This window comes from Quercus robur, chromosome 2, assembly GCF_932294415.1.
Source record: "Quercus robur chromosome 2, dhQueRobu3.1, whole genome shotgun sequence".
NCBI classification, from domain to species: domain Eukaryota; kingdom Viridiplantae; phylum Streptophyta; class Magnoliopsida; order Fagales; family Fagaceae; genus Quercus; species Quercus robur.
Window position 1 is genome coordinate 74,092,400 of NC_065535.1, and position 27,792 is coordinate 74,120,191.

The window sequence follows — 27,792 nt, forward strand, 5'->3', positions numbered from 1 at the left end:
AGTGCTCTTGCATTGTTAATTGTAGTCAACTTCCTTATAGGATATAGGTTAAACATTATGATAATAGTGAGACACCTCATGTCCACTGGAAAAGCTGTGGTATTTAGGCATTTCCCTTCTCTCTATCCACCTATCCTCTGTTGTACAGTTTCAATAGACAAAATCCTATCCTTGTAGTTGATAAACTCTTGATCTTCTAACCCCTCAAGACCTAGCACATCATCAATGTCATGTGCATCTAAGGTGAATTCTTTACCTCTAACCCAGCAGCTTAGTTCCTCTTCCCTTATCACAGCATTGGAATAAAACTCCCTAATTAGGGGTTCACACACAACTGGGAGATCACACAGAAGCCTTTCCCATCCTCTCCCTTCAAAACAACTAGGGATAAAGGTGTCTTTCAAATCCTCCAAATCTACAAACCTTTCTTGTATGATTCCTGCCTTTAAGAAGAAATCCTTGTATCTCTCAAAATGGGAAACAGACCTAAACAGATTAGGGTCCATTTTCATTCTCTTATCTACTTTCTTGGCAGGAATTTTCTTCTTTGGGGATGAAGGAGCCATCTGTGAACAATCAGAAAAGGCCACAACAACAAAGTACAATACATGTGTAGAACAAATCAGTACTCTGTTAGTGAAAAAGACAATAATAAAGGAAAAGCCTCAAAACATAAACCAACAACACAGATGAATGTATCCAAAGGTAGATACTCAAGAACAACTAGCATTTTGCAGAAGAGTACTAATGCTGCAGAGACTGATATCACCCAAAGGACAAACATATGTCAATGAGGCATACAGTTTGATGAGTATGAAATGACCCAGAGAACTCAAGACAAATGCACATACTAGATAAACAACACAGAATCAAATCAATAAAACCCAACAAACAAAACACGAACATTTTTGAAACAACACATCAAAATGAGATCAGACAATATGGGTAAAAGACAGATAACAAACCCTAAGCTGAGAGAAAGTCACATAATGAAGACCAAAACCAGCAACATAAACAAGTTCATAAAAAATCAATAGCCTCTACTAGTTAAGCATGGACAGAGAACAACAGCCGAAACATAAACCCAACTCAAATCAGAAAAAAAGCAAATAATCAAGAGGGAAAAGCACAAAAACAAGAAATACAGAGTGTGAGAAAGAAAACCCATACCTTTTTCTTGAAGATTTTGAGTTGAAAAGAAGCAACAATGGAGTTCGAAGTGGGTTACACGAAGCGTTTGGGAAGGAGACAGTTGAGAGAGAAGATGAACAGTCACAAAAAGTTTGAGGGAAAACTTAAAAAGATTTTAAAAACTGCCCTCACTGTGCAAAACACGCGTTTTTCGCGGCTAAGGTAAGTCGCCAGATAGTCACCAGACACACCCGCCAAAACACTTCAAGCCAAAATTTTTGAAAAATTTTCTAAGTGTTTTTCGCGACTGGAAGTCTCACTCGCGAGGGAGTCGCGAGCTGAGCCGCAAAAATCTCTGTGTATCCCTCGCGACTAGACCTTCCACTCGCGAACAAGTCACCAAAACTAACCCGCGAGCTCGCGACTATGGCATGCGACTTGAATGACCCGCGACTGAGTCGCCAAAAAAGGGAACACTGTTTTTTGAAATTTTTCAGTTTTTGAAGAACAAAGTACTTTCCAAAAACACCTAAAACACTCAAAAATCGTTTTGTGTTTGAATCAACAAAGATTGAGCATGTGAAAACACATTTTATCAAGTACAATCACACAAATGACTATGACATTCATTGAACATAAACTTGTGTGTTGTGTGTGGGTACAAACAATGAGATAGTCCTTAGTCTAATGTGAAACTTCAATGATCAATTCAACCAAGGCATACACAATTAGCACTAGATCATGTGACCCATCTCAATTATAGAAGTATGCATATATGACCTCCCGCAAGACTTGATTACATAATTTGGAGCTTTACATTTGACTCCACTTTCAAACATAACATTTGATCTATTTGATCCTTTTGAGACAATCACCTCTCATTGTGAGAGTGATATTTGATATTTCACCTTGATGAAATAGCCTTTGGCTTTTTTAATGATCATTCACTTTAATTTTTGGTCGCTTTCCCTTTTTCCTAGTCGAATACTAGTATGTACGACAGGCTTTTGCAACTCAATATCTCTTTTCATTTGAAGATTTACATTTGGTGAGCTCTTTTTAGCAAAAACAAAAATAAAGAGTGGGAAGATATATAGGCACAAGTCTATGCATGTCTCAAGATCAACATAACCATTCATTAATCATTCATGACAAGTTTAAAGATCTATTTACAACAATCATATAGATTTCAAGATTTCTTTCACAGTGATAAGAGTGCAAAGAAACAAGCTACGCTCGTAAATGCACAAAGCCATTAGCACAAAGGTACAAGGCAAAACAAGTTTTGAGACAAAACTCAACAATGTCGATCAAACTTTTTGATTTTCTACTTTTTATGTGGTTTTTGGATTTTTGACACATAAGAAGGAAAAGATTGATAAAAAACAACACAAAGGAATAAACGATAGAATGCAAAAATAAACAAACACATTTCAACCAACACAATTAAATAGCACACAACCAAACAAAGTCACAAAACATAGGAAGTATTGATGCATGGACATGTTGTAATGCTTATGCATGAGTACCCTTTTTCACCCACACGTCACTTGCATTTGGGGTGATTTCCTTATAGGATTGGGTACGGGAGTTATGGCTTTCAAACCTTCGTGTGAAGCTCTCTAAGCAGTTGGTGAAAGCATCAATCATCTTCATCACGTCCATCATTCCGGTATCACCACTTTGATCTCTTGATGGTTCACCAGCCCAATTTCTAGGTCTTCGACACCTTGGAGCAGTTGCATTATTCATTGCTCTCAGCTTTTGACAATTTGGCCGAGTATTCCCTTGAAGTCCGCAATGATGACACACATAGTTCGATCTAGGACCTTTTTGTGATCGTGGATGAGACTTGACTCGAGATTCAGACCTACCCACAGATTGATTACGAGGGTTGTTCAACATCCGTTGGTTCTCCATATTCCTCTTCTCTTCAATCTTGAGCTTCTCAGCAATAGGGCCAACTTCAGCTGACTCTTTGGCCTTTATAAACTTCACTTCTTTAGTGATATTGCCAGATGAGCTACTCCCTCCAGTATATCCTAATCCGGATTTGTCTGAAAAGCTCTTTTGTGATGAAATAACATCATCTAGCTTCTTGGTGGTGACCCTCTCTATTTTAGCATTTGCTTGCACGACCTCTTGCTCAAGAAATCTCACTTTTGTGTAAGCTTCTGACAGCTCACTGTTCGGTGTTTCTATCTCACATTTGGCCTCCTTATAGCGAATTAGAAGACTTTTATAGTCCTCCTCTACCTTCTTCATCTTTCTCACAGCTGCCTTAGCCACCCTTGTGTACTCACCCGACTTCTCTAGGAGTGAGTTATAATTCTCTTGAAGATTGGTTGTGCTTTCATCTTCTTCAGCACCTGATTCTTCAGCAACTCCCAATAATTCTTCATCACTATGTTCTCCAAGTTCTCGTACAAGCAAATTCAACTCGTCTGAAGACTCAACATGGGTGATAGTCATAAAAGCTGAATAATTCCCTTCTCCGTCACAGCTTTCGCCAGAATCTGAGTCGGATGAATCCGAGTCACTCAATGTCGTGGCATACACTTTGCCTTTCGATTTCAAATAATTCAGACATTCTTTCTTAAAGTGTTCATGCCCGTTGCATTCAAAACAAGTGACACCTTGTGTAGATTGGGATTCTTTTCTATCTTTCTTTTTGAATTCCCTTTTCTCCCTACCTGAACTTTGGAATTTCCCTTTATCACCAAATTTGCCATTATTCTTGAATTTCAAGAATTTTCGGAAATTTTTTACAAGGTATGCAACATCTTTGTCAACCACATCTTCTTCCGATGAGTCATGGACTTCCACCTTCTCATTAATGGTCTTAAGAGCAAGAGATTTGCTCTTCCGTTGATTGGGCAGCGACATTTCATAAGTTTGAAGAGAACCCACCAGCTCTTGGACTTTGATGTCATCAAGGTCCTTGCTCTATTCAATCGCTGCCATTTTGGCACGAAAACTTTCCGGCAATGATCGAAGGATCTTCCTTACAATTTTAGAATCCTCCGTTTTCTCTCCCAAACTGAACTTGCTTACAATCACCTCATTTAGCTTGCTATAGAAAGAGTAAAAGGACTCATCCTCACTCATTTTTAGCTCTTCAAACCGAGTGGTCAGCATCTACAGCTTGGTATCTTTCACTTTCTTCGTTCCTTCGTAGGTGGTCTCCAATATCTTCCATGCTTCTTTGGCAATGGTAATGTGAGAAATCCTATGAAACTCATCTGGAGACACACCATAGAAAATTGCATTAAGTGCTTTACTGTTAGCATTGAATGCAGCAAGTGCTGCCTTATCCCATGTGGATTTGGCTTCCTCAGGCCTGGTCCAACCTATATCAACAGCATCCCAAACTGATTCATCAATGGAACATAGAAATGTTCTCATGTGAACCTTCCAAAAAGTATAATTACTACCATCAAAATATGGATGTGCATTTAGGGATTGAGACCGATCCATCTTAATAGGGAGTCAAGGATCACACTATGGTAATGAAACCACTAAAAGTGTACCCGCTCTGATACCAATTGAAAGTTCAAATAGTGTATATATCACCCTTGAATGTTTAGACCCCCAATTACAAAATAACCAATTCAAACTTTATGTCAAACAACTGGTGTACTGGTGTGCAGAAAATGAACAAAAACTATAAACAGAATTGGTAAACAACCTAAGCCAATTAAAATCACAACCCACAGCAAATAATAAAAGGCAAAGATAAAAGGGAAGGAAGATGCAAACACAAGGACAACACCCGATGTGTTATTGAAGAGGAAACCGAAACCCTCGGCGTAAAACCTCTCTGCCGCCCTCCAAGCGGTAAGTAATCCACTAGAAAATGTAGTTGGGATACATGAACAGTAATAGACCCTCCAAGCCTAATCTACCCAGTGTACCTAAGCCCTCCAAGCTTCTTGCTCCAACGAGGTTGCGCCGAACCTATTTCTTTTCTAGCTTCCCGGATTCCGCTACTTGACCATAGCATCAACCAATGTAGATTGGTTCCTTCCTAACTGCTTCCCAAAACACCAAACAGCCCTCTCACAGTAATGGATATGGTGAGAACAAGTTTTGGTAAAAGACCTCTCAAGGGTTTAACAATGGAGAGGAAGAGAGTTGAGGAATTTGAAGAGACTCTTATGTAAAGATTGTAGATGAATCAATCTTGTTTTACTCTAGGGTTTTTCTCTCAAAATTCTCTCTGGAAGCTCTCTTTCTTATGTGGGTATAAGGGGTATTTATACTGGGGTGAGAATGGAATGTGAAGAGTCAGGTTTTTCAAAACAAGGATGGCTCGCGGCTTGACTGAGTCGCTAGATCCAGCTGCGTGATAACAGAACGGCCAGTTGTCCTATTTTGTCCTGTAGTGCTCCAGCTAGCATGACGCTTCAACTTCTAGCATGCTTGGCACATGTGCTGCTTTTGGCGGCTTGAAGCCGCGAGTCACCCGTGAGATCAAGTCGCGAGTCTATGTTTTCTTGCACACTCTTGAGCATTTCAACACTCTATCTCACTCACTACCCTTACAACAATCCCACCTAAATACAGGGTTACTAAATGCTGAAATACAAGCAAATTTGGCACGGAATAAAGCCAACAAGATGGTTGATTAAATTCAACCTTACACATACCAAGCTCTAAGGGCTTGCTTTAAGCCATAAAGTGCCTTCTTGAGATATAGCACATGATCTGGAAAGTGTGAATCAATGAATCCTTTTGGTTGAGCCACATAGACATCTTCTTTAAGTAGCCCATTCAAGAAATCAGTCTTTACATCCACCTGATAAAGTTTGAACTTCAAATGACATGCTAGAGCAAGGAGAATTCTGATGGACTCCATACGGGCAACTGGGGCAAATGTTTCATCATAGTCTACTCCTTCCATTTGTTAGTAACATTGAGCTACAAGCCGAGCCTTATTGCGAATCACATTGCCCTCCTCATCAGTCTTATTGTGGAATATCCACTTTGTGCCGATGAGGTGCTCACCTACTGGTCTAGGTACTAAAGTCCAAACATCATTCCTCTAAAACTGAAGCAGTTCATCATGCATTGCTTCGACCTAACTTTCATCCTGAAGAGCTTCCTCAACTTTCGTGGGTTCAACCTGTGACAAATAACAAGAATAAGACACAAAGTTAGCAACACATTTATCAACTGTACATTTCATTAATGTGAGTTCATTCATATTTCCCACAATAACTTCTGGAGGATGATTTAATTTAATCTTGGAAGAAGGTCCTTTCTCTTCATGAGATTCAGAATTTGGTGAAATGGGTATATCTGTAAAATCTTCCACAACACTAGGAGTACCGGGAGTACTTGGAAATGCAGGTTCTTGTTCAACAATTTCTTGACTTTCCTTAGGCTCAGAAGGAAGAATTTCTATGGGGAATTCCTCAATACCTTTCTCAGAACCATAATCTGAAGACTCATCAATAACAACATTCACTGTCTCCATTACCTTCATAGTTCTTTTGTTGTATACCCGATAAGCCTTGCTTGTGGAGAAGTAGCCCAGAAATATACCTTCATTACTCCGGGAATCAACCTTTCCCACATTCTTTCTATCCTTGAGGATGAAACAAGTACTTCCAAAGATTCTGAAATACTTCACATTTGGCTTCCTTCCTTTCCATAATTCATATGGAGTCTTCTTGGTGCCGAGTCTGAAATACACCCTATTAACCGTATGACATGCAGTGTTAATGGCTTCTCCCCATAAGTTTCTAGCCACATCCTTGTTGTGTAACATGGCTCTGGCCATCTCTTGAATAACCCTGTTCTTCCTTTCTACTACACCATTCTGCTGAGGAGTAATAGGAGCAGAGAATTCTTAAGATATACCTGATTTTAGGGGTGTGCAAAAAACCGACGAACCGAACAAACCGACCGAAACCGACCAAACTGTTGCCAAATTTTCGGTTCGGTTTCGGTTCAATTCGGTTTCGGTTTCATTTTTTAAAAACCGAAATTTTCGGTTTCAGTTTCGGTGCTGGATTTTTTCACCCGAAACCGAACCGAACAAACCGAATATATATATATTTATGTAATATTAATACATAACTGATCAGTGGCCTTAATGGTATGCTCCTTATGATTTAGCTAGCTGATCCCAGGTTCGAGCCTTCGCGCGGGACGTTTGTATTTTTTGCTATTTAATTTTTTAAAACCCTAGTAGTAGCATAAATACCGAAATACCCCTGCATAAATACCGAAATACCCCTGTTTAATCTCCCTTTTCTTCAGCTTCCCTTTTCTTTCTTCAGCCGCCGCTCTCCCCATTTTTTTCTCTCAATTTTTTCTCTGTTTGTCTCTTCCTTTCTCGTTTCAATTTTTTCTCTCTACCCTTCGTTCCTTCCCCAATTTTCTCTCTGGTCTCTGCCCTTCTCAGTCCAGCCGCCTCATTCTTTTCTTTTTTTTTTCGTTCTCTGAGTCCCATGGACCATGGCCATGCCTTTCTCTTCTCTCTAAGTCACATGTCTCTGTTCTTTCTTCAATTCACTACAGAGACATGGTGGTAGACTCAAGCATGGTGGTAGGCTCCTGCTATGGTGCAGCAACGGTAAAGTTCTGTCTGGACCCTTTTGCTAAATCAAAATATTTTCAATTTTTTGTTGGAATCTGTATGTAATACTGTAAATTGTTGAACAAATATTGTTGGAAAATTTTCTTTCTTTGTCATTCTGATTTGTTCAACAGCTCTCTCTCTGTTACTCTATTTGTTTTTTATATGTGATTAAATTTAGGGTTTTGAAAATCTCAATAACCCTCTCTTTGGAAAACCGAAAACCGACCGAAACCGACTGAAACCGATATACACCGAAACCGATGGTTTTCCAGCCATTTCAGTCGATTTCGGTTGAGAATTTCACAAACCGAAATATTCGGTTTCGGTTGGCCATACCTATACAAACCGACCGAAACCGAACCGAGCACACCCCTACCTGATTTTGTGTAAAAGGACTCCATATACGAGTTCTCGAATTCTTTACCATGGTCACTTTGAATTCGATCAATCTTTAGGCTCTTTTCATTATGCAGTCTTGTACACAAAGCTTCAATGTGCTCAAGAGTATCAGACTTGGATCGTAGGAGAATGACCCAAGTATACCTAGTGAAGTCGTCTACCACAACCATGATGTATCTTTTACCACCAAAAGACTCGGTTCTAGTTGGACCCATAAGATCCAGATGTAGAAGCTCTAATACTCTAGATATAGCTGATGTCTGAGTGCCCGGATGCTTAGCTTTCATCTGTTTCCCAAGCTGACATGGTCCACACACTACATTGCTCATTCTACTAAGCTTTGGTATTCCCAAGACTGATTCATGCTTAGATACAATAGAAAGATGTTTGTAACTAGCATGTCTCATCTGTTGATGCCATAGATCTTCATTTGGCAAACGAATGCTATTGCACACAATATCAGCATCAAGAACCAATCCATCACAATTGTCTAGAGTGCGAATGCCACTTATGAGTTTCTTTCCAAACTCATCCATGACAAGACACTTTCCTTTTGAGAATAGCACCATAAAGTCTTGATCACATATCTGACTTATGCTCAACAGGTTCACCATCAGACCTTCCACATATAGAACATTTGCAATGTTCGGCAGTCCAGGTAGAAAGATAATTCCCTTTCCTTTAATTTGTGACTTGCTCCCATCACCAAAAGTGACATTGCCACCTTTCTTAGACTCGAAAACCTTGAAGAGAGATCGGTCTCCAGTCATGTGTCTTGAGCAACCACTGTCAAGGTACCACAAACATGTGTCCATAACTTTAAATGCAAACTTCATCATAAAACACACTTCATGCTTAGATGACAAATCAATAAGAATGGTGATTTCTCTCATGTGCCTTTTACAAGCTAAACCTTTAACTTTCACTCTTCTCAAACGAACTCCTTTACACATTTTCATTCTGAGACAGTCTAGTTTCTTCTTAGGCAAACTAAGATCTTTTACAATGGTCATCACAAGTGAATTCAAATAACTTTTAGACTTGTATTTCCTGATACACTCAAACAAATAGAGATTAGAAAAACAAGATGTATTTGAATTAAAATATCTCTTCAAGCCAGTTGCAGCCATGACAACAAGGGTCAATGGATCAAAAACAGCAAAGATTAAAACCTAATCAGAGTGTGCCTACTCTGATACCACTTGATAGGCCAAAAATGTATTGACCCCTTGTGATGAATTAATTGATTAATTAGCCAAGTTTATTAATTAATCAAATTAACATGCAAACGTGTGGTAGCACAAACAAATCACCAATTAAACTAAGTGTAGCAGAAATTAAATTGACACGGTGATTTGTTTACGAATGGGGAAAACTAACACGGCAAAAACCCCATTGGGTAATTTTAAGGTCACCACTCCCGAAATTCCACTATTGTCACAACAAGCGGTTATAAGTAAAGGAATCCCAGTACCTTATACAAACCTACAGTTGAACCCTTACTCCAATACCCAATTGGACTTGTTTTGTAATAACAATTTCTCCTTTTAATGCACGGCTCCCAGTACGTGACTAACCAATTGCGTGGATCCCAATACGCGATTTCAATCACCAACTAGAGAAGGTTGTTGGTTGCAAAGTTCTTCAGTTCATCTCAACGATGAAGATCAAGAAGATGCTTGGTCACAAAACTCTACGGTGCACAAACACAACAACTTCTTCACAAGAACGATGAACTAGGGCAAAACTATGTCTCCAATCACAACTTGCTTGAACAAACTTTGCTTAACACTTGTGCAACTTGTGTCCACTTTGACGGCCTTTAAAATAATCATTTTATATGTCTAAGGTTGTGAGAAAAGACATCCCAAACACATAATCACAAATTACAGTCAAAACAGAACTGAAATTCTGTTTTTCATAAACCTCGACAAATGCCTATCTGTCGAGTTGCTGTCAAGCTACGGGGCTGGAACATCTCTTCAAGCTCGATAGATGGCTAGCTGTCGAGCTTTAATGACAGGCAATTTTCAGACTTGAATCTTGGACAGACTTGCATGGCTTCAACACTTGATCTTGAAATACAGTTTCTTGAAGTATTAAACACATCCTAAATTTACCCAAATACAAGTTAAGTGCGTTTTGTCAAAGGATTAGTCAATTACATAAAATAATGACATATGTTCCTAACAAGTGAATCACATATGTCCTAACAGTTTTGAATGCTCATCAATTTGCTTTTCTTGTATCCAAGTTGAATATGGTCAATATTCATGCCCCTCTTCCACTTGAGGGGGGGGGGGGGGGTGTCAAGATAATACAAAGAAGAACAGAAAGGTTCAGTACAAACTACAAAATCAAGGGAAGAAGAAAGTTCATAACTCTGCTTAAACGACAGTGAGCAAAGTTTGTATGTTTGTTCTTATTTTATCCTATACGACATGTAGTTTTGCATTAGTGTATAGCTTTAATAATTGGCATGTGGACAGCACGTAGGTGGTTGTTAGTTCTGTTAGTTACGTTTGGAGGGTAGTTAGTTAGCTCCTTTAGTTCCCTCTATTTTCCCTTACTCGTGTACACAGAAATTCATCAATTCCATATTCTTCTTTATCTGTTTTCCTAAAACACTATCACTATCACAGAAGAAAAAGGGTGGAAATTATTTGAGGTGCAAGTGGCGGGTGAAAGTGACGAAATTGCCATAAATTTGGCTTTTCTAATAAAAAGAATCGGACGTCTCAAGTGGGTTTCATGCCACATAAAAGGAAAAAGACAGAAGAAATTCAAATTCTACTTAGCTTTCGGTTAGGGTCTTGGTTAATTGTTATTTCGTTTTCAACAAGTCCCTGCTTTTCTACACAATCACCAACTCTCCCGGCGTTTTCTGCTTTTCTACACAATCAAAGTCACTACTTTCCTATATAAAAAATAAAAAAGTCACTACTTTAAGAACGTTCTAGTTCATAAGTTCTAAATTTCTAAGATTGAGAGCTACTTGACTCTTGTACTGGGCAAGGCAGAGGTAGGGTTCAAGGAAGATGTGAAAAAGAGAGAAATATAGATTTTTTATTTTCAATTTGAAGTTTTTGGTTAAGACTTAAAGAAGGGGAAAAAGGTAAAAGGAAAAAAATTTCGTGTGTTGTGTTAAATTCTTAATACATCATTGTCTAAATTAATTTGTTCTTAATAAATTGGTGGAGTGACCGATCTTCACCATAAAAATTGGAAAACAATGCCATCTTCAATTTTTCTTATTTCATTAAACTAGAATTTGTATACAACAAGGGGTGGCCATGTGTATCACATTTAAAAAATAAAATAAAAAATAAAAATAAAATAAAAATAAAAGTATAATACAGAAAAGAATAGGTCCATGAACATAACTTTTTTTTTTTAACGATTTGCTTAAATAAAGTAGCAAATAATAAGATGTAATTGATAGATAAGTGTTGGTATTAACTAATAACCAGCTCATGTGTGATTGATATTGGACTTATTATTCGTCAACTTGCTAAAATGATATATATTATGGTTTACCATCACTGTAACCTACCAAAATATGAGTTAACTACAAACTCAACTCAAGTCACCAAAAATGTAATAAAAAAATAAAAAAAAGTATGGTCTTTTAATCCTTACCTTTCCCCAAAAAAAAAAAAAATGGTGTGGTATTTTAAAAGCCCAAAGAAATAAAGGGTAATGGGCCGGAGCAAGTTAGAGAATGATGAGGAACATATAAATAAATATATTCGATAGGTAGAATATGTTCATCAAAAAAAGATAGGTAGAATATAGACATTGACTTGTAGTCTTGTGATGCTTTTTAGTTCTTTCCTACGAAGTTTCTAGGTCATAGTTCTAAATTTCTATGATTGAGAGCTAGCTCTCGACTCTTGTACTGGGCAAGGCAGAGGTAGGGTTCAAGGAAGATATGAAATAGAGAGAAATATAGATCTTTTATTTTTAATTTGAAGTTTTTGGTTAAGACTTAAGAGAGGGGGAAAAAGTGAAAGGAAAAAAAATTTCTTGTGTTATGTTAAATTCTTAATACATCATTGTCTAAATTAATTTGTTCTTAATAAATTGGAGGAGTGACCGATTATTAAAAAAAGAAAAGATGTTGGAGTGAAAATGTCAAAATTACTTATTTATACTATTTTCTCTCTATTTTTTCATACCAATTAAGTTCCATTAATGAGAGAATGAAAGATGATGGGCTCTCATAAGTCTAGGTTCATCCTTCCCCTACTTCTTTTCTTCACTATAAAAATTGAAAAACAATGATAAACCATCTTCCATTTTTCTTATTTCATTAAACTAGAATTTGTATACAACAAGGGGTGGCCATGTGTATACAAATGATATAAATTATGGTTTACCCTCACTGTAACCTACCAAAATATGAGTTAACTATACACTCAACTCAAGTCACCAAAAATGTATTTAAAAAAAAGTATGGTATTTTAATCCTTTCCTTTCCCAAATTTTTTTTTTTATAAAAAAAATGGTATGGTATTTTAAAAGCCCAAAGAAATAAAGGGTAATGGGCCAGAGCAAGTTGGAGAATGACGAAGAACATATGAATAAAAATATATTCTATAGGTAGAATATAGACATTGACTGCAGTCTTGTGATGCTTTTTAGTTCTTTCCTACGAAGTTTCTCTTCTGAGACCATGGATTAACATTTATAACTAGCAAAGAGTGTTGCACAACTAGTCCTGTGGCTGATCTTTTCCTAAAGCTGATCTAACAAAGCAATAGATCGAGATTCGCGAGGATGAGCAAAACTCAATTGTAAGTTTGTAACGCAAATCATTTCTTCTTTCCTTATTTGTTTGTCCTTGTTTTCCTTCACTCTGTCTCTTTCCCTCTTCCTTTCAACTTTGTTTCTTGACCAAGAAACTTGATGCATCATCATTTGTTAGCTAATTTTTCCTATGATTCATGATGGCAGGTATAGCAGTGGTTTAGAGTTGGCAAATTTCGTGGTGACCCTTGATATCTTGCACGATGCATGGACTGCAATTTGGAGTCTATACACAGAAATTAGTCAGAATGAAGGACCATCTTCCTTCGTGAGATTCAAAGTTTATGAACTACCAAACTATACCATTATAGCGTTTTTCACTTGGCCCTCTAGTAGCAAAGACTCTGTTCAGGGCGGTGGAGGAGGAAATTTAGTTTCATCTTCAACTTTTAAGGGGTCTTTTCCTTTCTTTGATTTCCTGTGCCCCAAAACCAAGGACCCAAGTTTCTCCATTAACGAATCTGCATTTCAGCTTTTTAAATCCATTTTTGGTGTGCTCCCGAAATTTGAGGTACCTCTCTATACTCTGAAAAATCTTTTTTTTTTTTTTTTTAATTATAAATTTTTAGTTTTGGTCATAGCACTTGTAAACTTGGCAAAAGATCAAGCAGTTTAGTCTCTAATTCAACCGTAGGTCATAAGTAACAAACTGCCTGAACAATATATCATTGCCAAAAATATCTTTATAAATTGATACAAGCTACTTTTTTTATTCATTTATTTCAGAAATAGAGTTGTTGGTAGTTGGTAGTACTCATTTGTCAAGTACTAGCTATTTTTGTTATTTTTTTTTTTATCTGCAAATATTATTGATATTAATTAATAATTATTATCAACGTCTAAACTTTTAAAAATATCCTTGATATGATGTCGGATAAGTGATAATTGGTATGACAAAAATAATATCTCGTGAATACTTGAGATGTCAACCGCTATTTTTATTTTTTTTGTGAGGATTGATTGATATTTGATTATTAATTATTTATTTAATACTCCGATTTTTTTCATAGATTTCTGTATTTTTCGAATATATTGATCTGTAACCCAATATATTAAGTTTTTTTTTGGGGGACCAATTTTGTATTATCGATGTGTTAAGTGGTCATGTGCACACTATATAACCATTTTTTATTATTAATTATAGTTAACAAAAATCAAATAGAGGGGTTAATTTGAACAATTTTCAAACTTCCGGTTAAAAATCAAAATAATACAAAATTGATAGCTCAACCTAAACCCAACCAATGGGGTCTTTTTGCATTTGAATTGTCTTTGTTGGTATTTGTCTTTTTAAAAAGTTTGATTTTTAAAGGTCAACAAGATAAGAGTATAATCATTTACATATCTGTTCTAGATAGAATTCCAATGTCATAAGCTTTCTACTTCTAGCATTCTCAATTTCAAGATTGTTTTATTTTTATAATTGTGTTTTTTATATTAAATTATGATATTTGTGCTTAATTAGGTTCGTTGAAATTGTAAGTTTTGTTCATTTTGATTGACTTGGTCTGTAGTCTTACTTTGATTTGTTCATTGTCTAATGGGCTTCTCTCTCTCTCTCTCTCTCTCTCTCTCTCTCTCTTCCATGTCAATGGTGTCATTCTTGATTTAGTATACTCATGGCTTTTGACATTGTAAATCAATTCACCTCCCCGTTCTTGCTGATGGTGTCAACCGTTAAGAATGATTAATTATTATTGAATAGTATATTCTTTGACTTTATATACTCATGACTTTTGACATTATAATTTAATTTATATTTACATTTTATCTCTTTTTATATTGTATTATCCTCTCTTTAATCTAATAGATTCTATAGTAAATCAAGTTGACATTGTAAATAAAATTAGGGGTTTCTGTTTTTATGATCATATCCAAAATATAGTTTAGTTGGAGCATTTGTTAGATTAAGTCAAATGGAACAAATCAAATAAGGTAAAAGACATATGTCTCTAAGCTTATTTTCACATGTTAGTCAGATTGTAAGTTTTCGTGCAACATGGTTCAAAGGGGTAAAATCTTTACTACAATTTTCTACCATTCCAAGCAGCTCCCCACTTGCTATTGTAAGATTAATTTCAAAAGTTGAATTTCTTATTAGTATGAAGATTTTAATATTAATTTATGCAAACTTAATTTGGTAGTAATATTATTAGGTTTAGATAATGTATCATTGAGCTGAAGTTATATATTTCGAATACATTAGGAAGTTATATTTATTAGTTTTGACATAATTGTATGCCTATATTTCCTTTGAATCACACGGAGTTGGTGACTAACATTCATAGTTACCATGTCATGCATAATAACATTTAACAACGTGTACAATATGTTATGTAATTTTTATTGAACTATGAGAATTTGACAAGGCTAGTTATTAACACTGTAAGATTCATATCATAATGCAGATTGACAATTCCAAACCTTTAATTATCACTGGAAACTCTTTGGGAGGATCTGTTGCCACTCTGTTCACCTTATCACTACTAGAAAAATTCAATTTTTCAAAAACCAAAGGCCCACTTTGCATCACTTTTGGTTCACCCCTTATTGGTGATGAGAACCTACAAGAAGCCATATCTAAATATGCAGCATGGAACTCTTGCTTTTTGCATGTAGTTTCTGACCAAGATCTAGTTCCCAGAGTCTTAATTAACGGTTACCAACCTTTTGGCACATTTCTCTTCTGTTCAAAGCTGGGTTGTTCTTGTTTTGAGGACCATCATACCATTTTGGAGTTGTTGACAACAACCAATTCAGGGACTCTTGAAAATCAAGATCCTAATAAAGTTTTCGAGTCCTATGGAACATTTGTGAAGGATCTCAACCGTAAGGTAATTTGCAAGGATACTACAGATGATGAGTCCTTAATTGATTGGACTACAACACCATTACGAGCAGGCATTATTACACAACTAGTAACAATCGGACTGGTGCAATCACAGGTAACTCAGTTACAACTCTTTTTGGATTGTATATAATTAGAATACTTATTTGAGCTATGTCATTGTATGGTACAAATAATGTTATACCTAGGCAATACACTAAATAGAATAATGTAATGAATGAAATACTTAAGGATTAAGTATAATAACGAACCAAAGCCTTTATTGTTTCTCACATGGATAAACATTACTACAATTTGAAGTCTTTGTCTATGTCCTTGTGATCTTTCAAAACTCCCCTTCTAGCCCAACTCATATTTACAAGTTATTGCAGCAACAACAGAACGTTGACATCAACATTATCATAACAAAGACAGAAAAACAGGCAAAAATGATGGCAATTTCAAACCAGCATGCTTTTGATCCCACCAGGGGGTTGAATGACATTAAAGTGCGTATGGTCTATCTAGAACAGTATAAAAAGTTGTCTAAAGAATATAAAGATGGATACTATGATAGATACAAGAACGGAGTCGGTAGGAGTGATATTGACCTAGTAAAGCATAAGAAATTCCTCACATGTTACTGGGAAGAAATGGTTGATCATGCAGAGAAAAGGCCTCAAACAGTAGGTGCCTCCCTTCGTACCCGTTCACTCTTCGGGGGAACAAATTATCGAAGGATGATTGAACCACTGGACATAGCTGATTACTACAAGGCAGGCAAACAAGACTACATAAATCAAGGAAGGTCAAAACATTACATAATAATGGAGCAATTGCTGAAAGAAACGGAGAAACCTTCAAGTGGTCCAAATGAATTGAAGAAACAGAATGTGGCGTCAAGTTTGACAGAGGATTCTTGCTTTTGGGCACATGTTGAGGAGGCTCGCATTTCATGCAAATTGCTGAGTAGCGGAGAATCAAATGATAGGGAGAAAGAAACAAACAAACTAATTGAGTTTGAAAAATATGTATACGGTTTGATGAAAAATTATGCAGTGTCTTCTGAGATTTTCTTACCTGAGAGCAGCTTCATGACATGGTGGAGAGAGTATAGAGAGATTAAGGGAACTTTTTATCGTTCACATCTCACTGGCTTAATGAATAATGAAGAGAATTACGACAAGTACGCTAAGGGCCGCTTGGTGATTCCCTGAAGGTTTATATGATTTTGATCACATATTTCAATATTTATGTGTGCACTTCCCTTCAAACATTTATGGTATTTCGAAGTCATTCCCCAATAGATTGTAAATTAAAGAAAATCATCTTTTCAACTTTTTTATTATTTTTATAAAATTTTCATGTCTTGCTTTTTCCATTTTTGGGTTGGATACTTGGATGTATGAGAGCACATTTTGGATGAGCATAATTCTCCTCAACAAGACCATTCATGATTTGCTAAACCCTAGAGTCTTAGTTTCACCCCCACAATCCTTCTGCAACTGAAATGGATTCACAAGCTTAAGGGTACAAGCTGTGTGAGACTTTTCTCTTGTGTTTGTAATTCGGTAAATATAGGGTCTAAACTAGTTTAATTAGGTAATATCATTGGAATATATTGTATAATTTATTTTTTGAAAAGATAAATATCATATATTAGGATTAGCCATATTAACAAAAAATTTCGCTCAATAAGAATATTTTATTTTAATGTATTAAACTATTAATTATAAAATAAATAAAAATATATATAAAATATAAAAAAAAAAAAAAAAAAAAAAAAAAAAAAAAAAAAAAAAAACACTAAAAAGGAAGAATGTCACATTGTTTTCTCAATCAACTAATGAAAATTTTGACTAAATTTTACAAGTTCTTTTTCCATTTCACCATACACAACGAAAACAATCACATTCGCATCCCTCAACCTTAAATTTTCTCAATACTTTTAAAGGGTACATTATCATATCTAAAACTGCAACTCTTAAAAAAATATTCCTGTTCTAGTGTACTAAGCCACTTGTTTCATAATCATTACAGAAGAAAAAAGAAAATTGAAACAAAGAACGGAAGAGAATAATCTAAAATGATAAATTTACAAAAGTTTTCAAGAAATAGGTCTCAGAAATCATGATTTGGAAAGCCAATTCAAGTTGATATCTTTCTTAGCCTTCATTACCTTTAAATTGGAGAAGAATTCCTCAAAAGGCTCCCATAACTTGGCCCTCTCTTCATCACATACCACAAGTCTCAACTGCTTGAGATCAATAATTGATGATGGCAACTGCTTGCGCAATCTCAAGCACTCTTTCATGTGTAACTCTTTCAATTTATGCAACTCACCGATGTGTTTTGGCAACTTGATAATGCTTAGGCAGTCAGATATGTCAAGAATGCGTAACTTATGGAGGCTTCTGGTTGACTCTGGCAACTCTGACAATTCAGTACAAGACCTAAGCCTTAGCTCTTCTAAATTCACCAACTTTCCGATTTCTTCAGGCAATTCAGACAACTTATGACAATTGGTGATGTTGAGTTTTTTTAGGTGGAGAAACTCACACAACCATGTAGGCAATTCCACCAAATCATTGCAATAGTCAATGTTTATCTCCATTAGATTTGGAAATGAATCTGAAACTTGTATAGTAGAATTCCCAAAAGTTTGACCAATGTTACACATAAACAAAGATATTTTCTTCAAACTCCTCAATTGTACAAGGGTATTGCAAAGGGAAGAAAATGAAACCTTCTCTAATCTAATTCTCTTTAGATTGGGGAGAGAACTGAGTAGCTGAAAATTACTTAATTCAGCAGGAAAGAAACCATAATTAGTGACAATCATAACCTTGAGTTTAACCATATTCTTCACAAACTCAGGTAAGGTGTAATTCCTTGTTCGAAAATTCAGAATTAAAGCCTCAACTTCGGGTGCTTGAATGTTGTTGCACCAACTCGACGAAAACTGCTCATCTGCAAAACAAATATTCCATATGGTTTGACAAGATACTCATTGGTACGTTACATAGTGTGTGTGTGTGCCTTTGTTAGAGAGAAAAATGTACCAACCAGTAGAGATAGATAATAAGCGTGCATTGATAAGTTGTGGTTTCATCCACCAGTCTGGCAGATTGTTTTCCCTGATGTCCACAATCAGTCTTGTCCTTTCTATTATTGGCTTCTGGCTGCTCAATTGGATAGCTAGCTCCCTAAGAAGATCATGTTGGGTGACGAATTCTTCATTGTAATAGTAACTGCCCTCTTCTGCATCTTTCCTGGTGAATGACCAAAAGTATAAGCTTATAAGAGATTCAAATTCTTCAGTCCTCACATAAGAAAAATATATATTCCATGGCAATCGAACATAGTTGTGGATTCAATAACAAAGACATGGATTGAGACAATCAGTTTCTATCTGTAACAATCAAAATCAAACGGTTATAAGATAAGCAGCAAAAAGGTAAGACCACGAAAAGTTGAAATTCCCCTCTTTTATTGGGCAGAGTAATTGGACCCCTTATTGTTTATCATTTGATATAAAATTCCTTTTGTCTCTTTTTAGTAATCACCTTTAGCATCCTTGGTGTGCATATATATATTATCAATTGTGGCCAGAAGTTGATCAAGCTAGAAGACATAATGCAATATTTTGGGCCTTAGGTCATGTATAGAGATATCACATCACAACTAGCAACTAGAAATGATCAAATGAAGAACTTATCCTACAAGAAAATCACACTTTAGAAATCAAAAGTCTGAACAAACCTTTTCATAACAAGACTAGCCAAATTCCGACTGTTGAGTTCATGCAAATTAGCAATAGCATGGACATCGTTTTTGCTTGATTCATGTAATTCTGTCCAAACATCAATGAGGGCAGTAGCAGGGATTCTTTGGTCTTCAGGAAATGAACCTAGGTCCATGAAATACTCTTTGAGGATGATCTTATCAGCAGAAAAGTCTAGACATTTTTGGAGACGAGCAAGCACCTCATTATCAGAGTCAAAAATAGAATGACCTTCAGACCATCCCATTACTTTACTTTGCCAAACCTCTACAGGCTGCCCACAGAGTGAACCGCCAATCACTTCAAGGGCTATTGGCAACCCCCCACAGTATCTTACTATCTGCAATTCAAGGAACCAAAGAAAATTAGTTCCTATCCATAGGTTACAAGGGTAATATTGGTCAAGACTGTTTTTTGTCTAAACTCTAAACCACTGTTTGTTCGGAAATGTGAAAATGCATTTTGTATGACTTTTTTATTTTCTTTCTTTTCCCTTGTCTTCACTCAAGTTTTGGGGACAATTCTTTCTCAAAAAAAAAAAAAAAAAAAGGTTTTGGGGACAATTGGTTTGCCAGAAACAAAACAAACAAGCTTAAATATAATGCATGTGCAATTATGAAAACACGATTTGGGCAAGTATATATGGTATATGGATCCATCAACCCAAAAATAGAATGTATATCTTTGGTCATATACACACCTTAACCCAAAAGGCAAAAGCACAAACAAAATTAACCATATTTCTTATATATATATATATATATATATATATACTGACAAAGTACCTTTTCCATATCTTCTTCTAGTATGTAAGAGCTCCCAACTTGCATTGATGCTGAGTGACAAAAAAGTCTCATTGCATCTTCATGAGCTAATGGATTTAATTGAAATCTAAACTTAAATCTTGAAAATGCTTTTCTTGAAGTCACCACAATCTTGTAATTTGGAATATTACACTTGAACTTATCAATAAGGGATTCTGATTCAGGCCAGACATCATCCAAGATCAACAATATGGGTTGACCAATTTGATACAGTAGTTGCTCCAGCTGGTTGATTGCATCTTCATCACTTTGAAACTCAGGGCACTCATCACCATTATAACTAAATAGGTTTTGTACAATGACCTTCAGGTTGGGAGTTTTTGAAACGTTGACAAAAAATATATTGCCCATATATATGTCTATTCAAACACAATGTAGTTAGAAAGCTGCCACCAAGGCATGGTTCATGTCTAATAACATTATACATCTACATGCATAATGGTGAAGTGAAATAAGCAAAATTCCCAATCCCAACCACAGGGTAAGAAGTGAGCAAAATCAATTTTCTAGAAAACTACACCAATTAGGAATATAAGAAAATTCATTTTTTTTTCTCCTTATCTTTTCTTTATCACTACTCTTCTCAAGGCAGTAATTCTAAAGGATGAAATATGCCAAAAGCACTTCTCTGACCATTGAGAAATGTCCTACCATATCTTACCTTACGGCCCAAATATTTGTTTCAAAATGTAGCTCAATTCATTTGCATAAATTGGAATCTTTTGTTTGAATGAAGTATTCCCATTTGTTCCAATTATGGTTAAACATATAATAATCAAGCAATGGTACATTTAAAGATTCATCAATAAAGTTCTCTATGTATTTTGTTTTTAAATGACCTAACCATTTACTTTTACTATAAAGTATCCACATACTAATACTATCATTACAAATAACCAAAATGAAAGTATTGCTCATGTTTCTTTAAAGCAAAATGTTATGAACACAACATTTTCACAATAATTCAAAACGGGTTTATTAGTGTCAATCACTTTTATCATGTAACATAAAGTACCAACCATTCAGATCAAGACATGTTAGTAGTTGGAAAAACAAAAAATGAAAAAAATTGTATTCACTAGACATATTTTAATTTGAGAAAAAGTACCTATAATTTCCTCATCCCAACCAAGCATTTTGACCAATGTGGTCTTCCCGCAACCTCCAAGAGCAGTCACTATAAGCACAGACACCTCTTCCTTCAACAGCCCCCTCTTCAACTCCTTCAAATGCAAATCAAACCCAACAATATAATCCCTGAGTTTAGGAACCGCACACGACGATGTCCCATATTTCTTCTTCATGTTCGAATTCTGACTCTCCACATGCTTCAAAACAAGATTCAAAGCCCTTTTGTTCTCATTCACCTCCGTCAATGTCTCCAATCCAATCCTTGTGTTGTGATTCACCTCGGCCAATGTCTCCAACCCAACCCTTGTGGTGTAATTCACATCGGCCAAAGTCTCCAACCCAATCGTTGTGTTCTGATTTAACTCGGCCAAAGTCTCCAACCCAATCCTTGTGTTGTGATTCACCTCGGCCAAAGTCTCCAACCCAATCGTTGTGTTGTGATTCACCTCGGCCAAAGTATCCAACCCAATCCCTGTGTTCTGATTCACCTCTGTCAAAGTCTTCAACCCAATCTTTGTGTTCTGACTCACCAAGGTCAATGTCTCCAACCCATTCCTTGTGTTCTGTACTATCAAATTAACCTGACAGAACTTTTCAATAGCCTTGTTCAACTTGGAAAGCTTGTTCGAATAAGAGTAGGCTTTGACACAATAGTTCCAATTCCGACGCTTGATTTTGGAGCACTTGAGAACCAGCTCCTTGCCCTTCTTCATTTGTTCCACCAAGCTCTGTGTTTCCTTTACTGGGAAATTAAGAGCTTGGCTTAATTCTTCTATTTCTCGGACCATTGGTGCCACACCATCTAGCGTGGATTCTAAGCGTTTGAGTTCGGATTTGAACATGATGATTTGGCCTACCACATGCTTAACTGTATCGTGCAAAATAGCAAATCCCTCTCCAAAAGCTGCCCCCACAACACCCCCTGAAGCAAGATCAGCCATATCTCTTTGGAACCTCAATTAAGAAAGAAATACAATAATAGATCTATCTACTGCACTATACCCAAAAAAAAAAAAAGAAGAAGAATGGACACCAATTTTTGCCTGGATGAATTAGATTTTCATTCAAACAAATGAAAGTGCAGAGAGAACGATCAAGAAGCTAGCTTTGATCTCAAAGCTCTTCAATTTGTTCTTCTCTCAGCTTTGATGCAAAACAATATGAGAAAAAAAGAAGAAGAAGAATTTATGCTTCATTGTGTTTACGAGTGACTGTTGTCAAGCCGTCCAGTATGAGTAACAAGTAAGATATTTTCTGGAGTTTCCGAGAAAGTACTATTGGTATTGCCGTATTGGTTCTCACTTGTTGTCGTTTTTTTTTTTTAATTTTTTTTTTTTTTAATGGGAGTCACTTGTTGTCGTTGACCGTGGTACTTCACATCAGTAATTGGGTGGAAGTTTCTTTTATATATATTTTTTTGAGAATCATTTCTTATACATATATATATATATATATATATTTCTTTTCTTTTTTTGGGGTAAACTACCGTGATTACTTGTCGTACGTATAAATGTACGGTTTTTGTTTTTGGGTATCCAAATGGACGGTTGTTTAGTATATTGAGAACACGGTAAGAGCATCACAATGGTTTCTCCCATCTTATCCTATTTTACCATTTTAAAAATTATTTTATCAATTATATCATATCATTTTACAATATTCTCAACATCCCAACTTTTATTTTCTTATACAACACATTAAAATAATATATTTATACAATAAAATATATTTTTGTCTCTCTAATTTTTGTCTCTCTTCCCCTCTCTCTCTCTCTCTCTAATCACCTCCATCACCACCGTGAAGACCCAAAACCCCAACACAGTTTATCAAAAAAAAAAAAAAAACCCAACACAGAAACTCATCCCAAACCCCAAGCAAACCTACAGCCACGCCGGTCTCGTCGCCACAACAACTACCAAACAACCACTGACCCAGTCTTCAAGCTGTCATTGCTACCACAGTGCCATCCCCTACTTTTGCCGTCGCCTGTCATTGTCTCTATTCATCCTAAACCCATCTATTCTCATTAACTCTTCCTCATCATCATCATCATCATCATCATCTTCATTGAAACCCACTACCAAACAAACCCAACAAACACCAAAACCCATCAGAACAAATCTCCCAACCCATCGGAAAAAATCACAACCACTAGACCTAAATCCAACTACCCAAACGCCAACCCAAACACCACCCAAACGCCACCCAAATCCAACCCAAACGTTGGAAACCCATGAACAAACCCACGCCGGAAACCCATAAACAAACTCACGACCTCCACGCCTCCACCATAAAAGCTGATCAAGCCTCCACGCCATTGCCTCCATGTCGTTGAAGAAGAGAGAGCAGGAAGAAGAAAGAGTAAAAAGAAAGAGAGAGAAAGATAATGAAAATTATGAAATAATGAGAGAAGAGAGAGAAGAACCAAACCAATTAAAAAAAAAAATTTGTTTTTACCATTAAGCTACAATGCGATTCTATATTTAGAATCGAACTATAGCACAATTGTATATATATATATATATATATATATAATAATTTTTTTTTTTTTTTTTTTTTTTTTGCAATAGTTACATTTTACAAGTTTTGATGGAGTGAGCATTTTGGGCCTAAATGCTAAAATACCCTTACATTTGGCATTCCCCCTTTCCACTGTTGTTGCTCTAAGGAGGACAATTGTGGTAAAGGAAGGGTTGTCTTTACTAACCTAATAACAAGACCTCGTGACCCTCTATCTTATGAATTTGAAGATGTGAGTTTAAATAGTGGCAAATTTCACTCTTGTGCAGATGGCCTTACTCTATTTATGTGGAGGGTTTAAGTGGATTGGGAGTAGTTACTAAACACGTAAGGTCACTTTTTTATTTAACCAAAAATAAAAAATGAAGGCTCTTGCTTTTGGAATCTTGCATAGTCATGTGGAAATGTGGAAGGAATGACAAATAAAGGTCAAGGTATTAAAGCTTCATTAGGTAAGAACCCCATTTTTACCTTCATAGTAATGATGATGTTCTTACCTCACCTTTACTGCATTAAATACATGTAAGACAGCCTAAACAGTACAAGGATTCTTAAAAGTTAGAGTTCCAGGATAAGGGTGGGGAGGAATCTGATAAAGTAAGGAAAAATATCCCTGAGACTTTGGCTGGGTGTAGGACAGCTATGAAGATAAGAGTAAGGACTGAAGCTATATAAGGGGGAGGGAGACAAAAGGTAAGGGATTCGAAAAAAAGAAGAGAAAAAGAAAAGGAGAGAGGGAGGATAGAAAACTTGGTCTAAGAAGGGAAATAGAGAGAGAGAGAGAGAGGTGAAATTAAGTGTAACACCACGGGAATGGGAGAGTTTTTTATTGTAGTATTTGAATTTTATTTTATAATATGAAGGGTCAAAGAAATCAACTGCTTGTGTTTCCCATTGTGGAGTGTCTATCCCTCGTTGTGCATTTTTTATAGATTGTGTGAACTATTGTAGTAGTTATTCGAGCAAAACTCCTCGAGGGCAAATTTTTAGTGTCCCTACACTACTATTTAAGGAGTTTCCTTATTTGGGATCATCATTTATTTAGTTCAAAAATACCCTTATACCCCTATATTTAAGTAGAGACAAAATTTTAAAAAAAAAATCCCATAAAAATACAACTCTAACCTCACTAAATCATTGTCTAAAAAATAAGACCACTCTCTAATTGATTTTCAAATTGTTTTATCCACTTATAAATTCTAAAGGTAATATTAATGAGAAAACGTGTAAACCTTAAATTGAAATGAATGAAAATTATAACACTAAAAAAAAAAAAGGCTTGTTGCACATGCAAAGCCAGTATAATGAGGCTAGTAATTAAAAACAATGGTAGTGTAATTTGAAAATACCAAGCAGTAAAAAGAGAGATAAGAAAAAATAATAAATAAAACTGGTAAATTAGACTCCAAACAAAAATTAAATCAGGATTTAGTTAAAAATTGTAGTATCGAGTAGGAGTGTAATTTGTAATACCAAGTAAGAATTTAATTCTTTTTTTTAAAAAAATATATAAAGCGTGGATTTGAAAAGCTAGGCCTTGGTCACAAGACGGTGGTTTTCCGTGGTGTTCGTACATAATAAAATCGTGATCACCATAGGAGTCTTTCTCCTGGAGGCGGGCTGGGAGGCTCTGGTTTTTGGCCATTTTTCCCAGCTCCCTTCTTGGTGCATTAACCTTCACATTATATGGCCCTTCTTGGTTGATCTTAGCCCTCCACTTGTTAGTCAGGCAGGTGCCTACTTCTGTACCCGTCCCATCAGCTGTCCCTCCTTACTTTCTGTTAGTTGCGATGATCGAAGTCACCCTGTCTAGGCGTCTTTTCTCATTAACATGGTCAGGACGCTGGCGGGTGTATTTAATGCGGAGGGGACGTATTTACCCTGAACCAGTTTTGCACCGTACCCCCACGTGGGTCCCATTCTACTCGCATCTCCTTCAGGGGGCTTTTTGGGGGCGGCCTTCATCGAGACGTTACTCTTCCCCCTGAAGTCCTGGAGTGCCGAGGACAGGGTCGTCCTCGACTATTCCCCTCGACACTTCAGCCTTTCCCCATTCGTCCTCGGCACACACCCTCCTCGACATGGGCCCCGAGCCCTAATGAAAAAATGGGCCAGGGCCACAAATTATTGGACCCCACAATAGCCCCTCAAAATCCTACTGTCCGACCTCTTGGTCGGAGAGGAGGGTTTTGGTAATGCCACGCCTTTATTGCGGTCTGCTTAGATCTGCCCTTCATCAATGTGGGTGTCTCTTCATCTATCCAGGAAACATACCGGACTACGAGACATTCCTTTGAATTCATTCATAATGCGTTCCTATCGCTTCATTATCCGAAACGCGCCTTTAATGATTTCCCTTTACGAAATCATTTAAATTCGACGGTTATTGACGGCGTGGGGAAGTGGAATGGGTATATTCTCGTGTACCGATTTTCTTGGAAATATGGACAGATTAAATGCCTCCCGTTTTGCCCTTCATATAAGAAGAAATGCAAGAGGTTACTCCTTTTTACACAGAGACCCTTTTAATCTCTTTAAAGTCTGAAACCCTTAGCCTCCCCTAGAGTTTCCTTTATCCGCTAGTTTACGCTTTGAATTGTGATACGTTTGAGATAGGAGCGGAAATGAAGGGACCATACCTTTCCCAGAAATGCCATGTTCTTTTGAAACTCAAAATGGCTCGGTCAGGGCAGGGATGGCAGAGACTCAAGATACTTCTCATCCTCCTTTCAGCTAAAATCCGAAGCAGGGGCTCGTTGCATCAGACTTTTGGCGCGATTGAGCTGGGGTCACCCATTATCAGTACCAGCCGCTCTCTTATGAGCATAGCTAACATGGCACCATCATGTTAGGAGTCAGGACTGACGCAGGGACAAAGTATCCCTGCTTCTTCCTCTCTTCCTTCACTGGTGCCTCCTTTTGCCTCTCTTTCTTCTTCTTTCCCATCACCAGATCCATCCTGGTGCTTTTCCTTCTTCCTCTTCTTCTCCTCTCGCCCCAAGGAAGGTCCTCCTCTAAATATGGGTGCTACCGGGGCAGATTTTGGAAAGACTTGGGAGCAGAGTTTAAAAGATTTCTGGCTGTTTGCTTGTTTTGTTGTTGTTGTTTTTTTTTTTTTTTTATTGTTTTTGAAACTCGTTTTCTATATAGGCTTGTTTAAGCCCTTCATTGTATGCTGTAATACCTCTTTATATTAATAAAAGTCGTCATTGCTTTATTTCGTATATTCTATCTCTTCTTTTTGAAATGGTTATGCCGTGAATAGATGTACTATCCTGTGACTTTTTTTTTTTTTTTTCATACTATGAACGATGCTTAGGGCCAAGATCCTAGTTAATAAAAAGACCTTGCCCTGTGCTTATTGAAACTATCTGCTATAATAATGCCGATTTGAACAAATGACACTTTGAGCAGAAATCCTTACTAAGAAGAAGAGAAACAAGCATTATGATGAGCTTATTAGAGCTATCTGGAATAATGATGCCGACCTAAGAAAATAATACTTAGGGCCGAAATCCGTTACTTAAGAAAAAAGATGTTATTATGAACTTATTAGAGGTATCGTGTACGATAAGACCGACCTGAAAATGGGTTGTATACCCCAAATTTGAATGAGGTGATGACTGAATACTCGATGCCATGTAGGAAGTAATCATCCGAGGATATATAACCCAAAAATGTACAGCCCCTGTAGGTTGCTGAGTAATAAGGTGTTTCGCCATCTTCCTAATAACTTTTATAGCCTTAACCTTTCCTGGTGTTTAGTCCGAGAACTGAG

The 27,792-nt window shown here is 36.5% G+C and overlaps 2 protein-coding genes across 2 annotated transcripts; one reads left to right on the top strand and one right to left on the bottom strand.

Annotated features, from left to right (window-relative positions):
• Nucleotides 1-12,729: 12,729 nt before the first annotated feature.
• On the top strand, nucleotides 12,730-17,136 carry LOC126714982 (senescence-associated carboxylesterase 101-like). The gene is made up of 4 exons (XM_050415405.1): nucleotides 12,730-12,915; nucleotides 13,076-13,439; nucleotides 15,337-15,873; nucleotides 16,148-17,136. Exons 1-4 carry the CDS (start codon nucleotides 12,899-12,901, stop codon nucleotides 16,970-16,972), a joined length of 1,743 nt encoding a protein of 580 aa, XP_050271362.1. The 5' UTR covers nucleotides 12,730-12,898; the 3' UTR covers nucleotides 16,973-17,136.
• Nucleotides 17,137-17,608: 472 nt separating this feature from the next.
• Nucleotides 17,609-22,737, bottom strand: LOC126714980 (probable disease resistance protein At5g66900). The gene is made up of 5 exons (XM_050415403.1): nucleotides 21,472-22,737; nucleotides 20,325-20,722; nucleotides 19,518-19,879; nucleotides 18,822-19,027; nucleotides 17,609-18,725 (listed from the first exon to the last, which is right to left on the bottom strand). Exons 1-5 carry the CDS (start codon nucleotides 22,433-22,435, stop codon nucleotides 17,884-17,886), a joined length of 2,772 nt encoding a protein of 923 aa, XP_050271360.1. The 5' UTR covers nucleotides 22,436-22,737; the 3' UTR covers nucleotides 17,609-17,883.
• Nucleotides 22,738-27,792: the final 5,055 nt, after the last annotated feature.

What these genes read in the sequence shown, in the direction of transcription:
- LOC126714982 (XM_050415405.1), top strand. An exon ending in GTGTGCTCCCGAAATTTGAG is followed by an intron (nt 13,440 to 15,336) that starts GTACCTCTCTAT and finishes ATCATAATGCAG; the next exon opens with ATTGACAATTCCAAACCTTT. An exon ending in TCGGACTGGTGCAATCACAG is followed by an intron (nt 15,874 to 16,147) that starts GTAACTCAGTTA and finishes AAGTTATTGCAG; the next exon opens with CAACAACAGAACGTTGACAT.
- LOC126714980 (XM_050415403.1), bottom strand. Translation starts at nt 22,435, where the DNA reads ATGGCTGATCTTGCTTCAGGGGGTGTTGTGGGGGCAGCTTTTGGAGAG. An exon ending in TAGAAGAAGATATGGAAAAG is followed by an intron (nt 19,880 to 20,324) that starts GTACTTTGTCAG and finishes CTTGAATTGCAG; the next exon opens with ATAGTAAGATACTGTGGGGG. An exon ending in CTTATTATCTATCTCTACTG is followed by an intron (nt 18,726 to 18,821) that starts GTTGGTACATTT and finishes TTTGTTTTGCAG; the next exon opens with ATGAGCAGTTTTCGTCGAGT.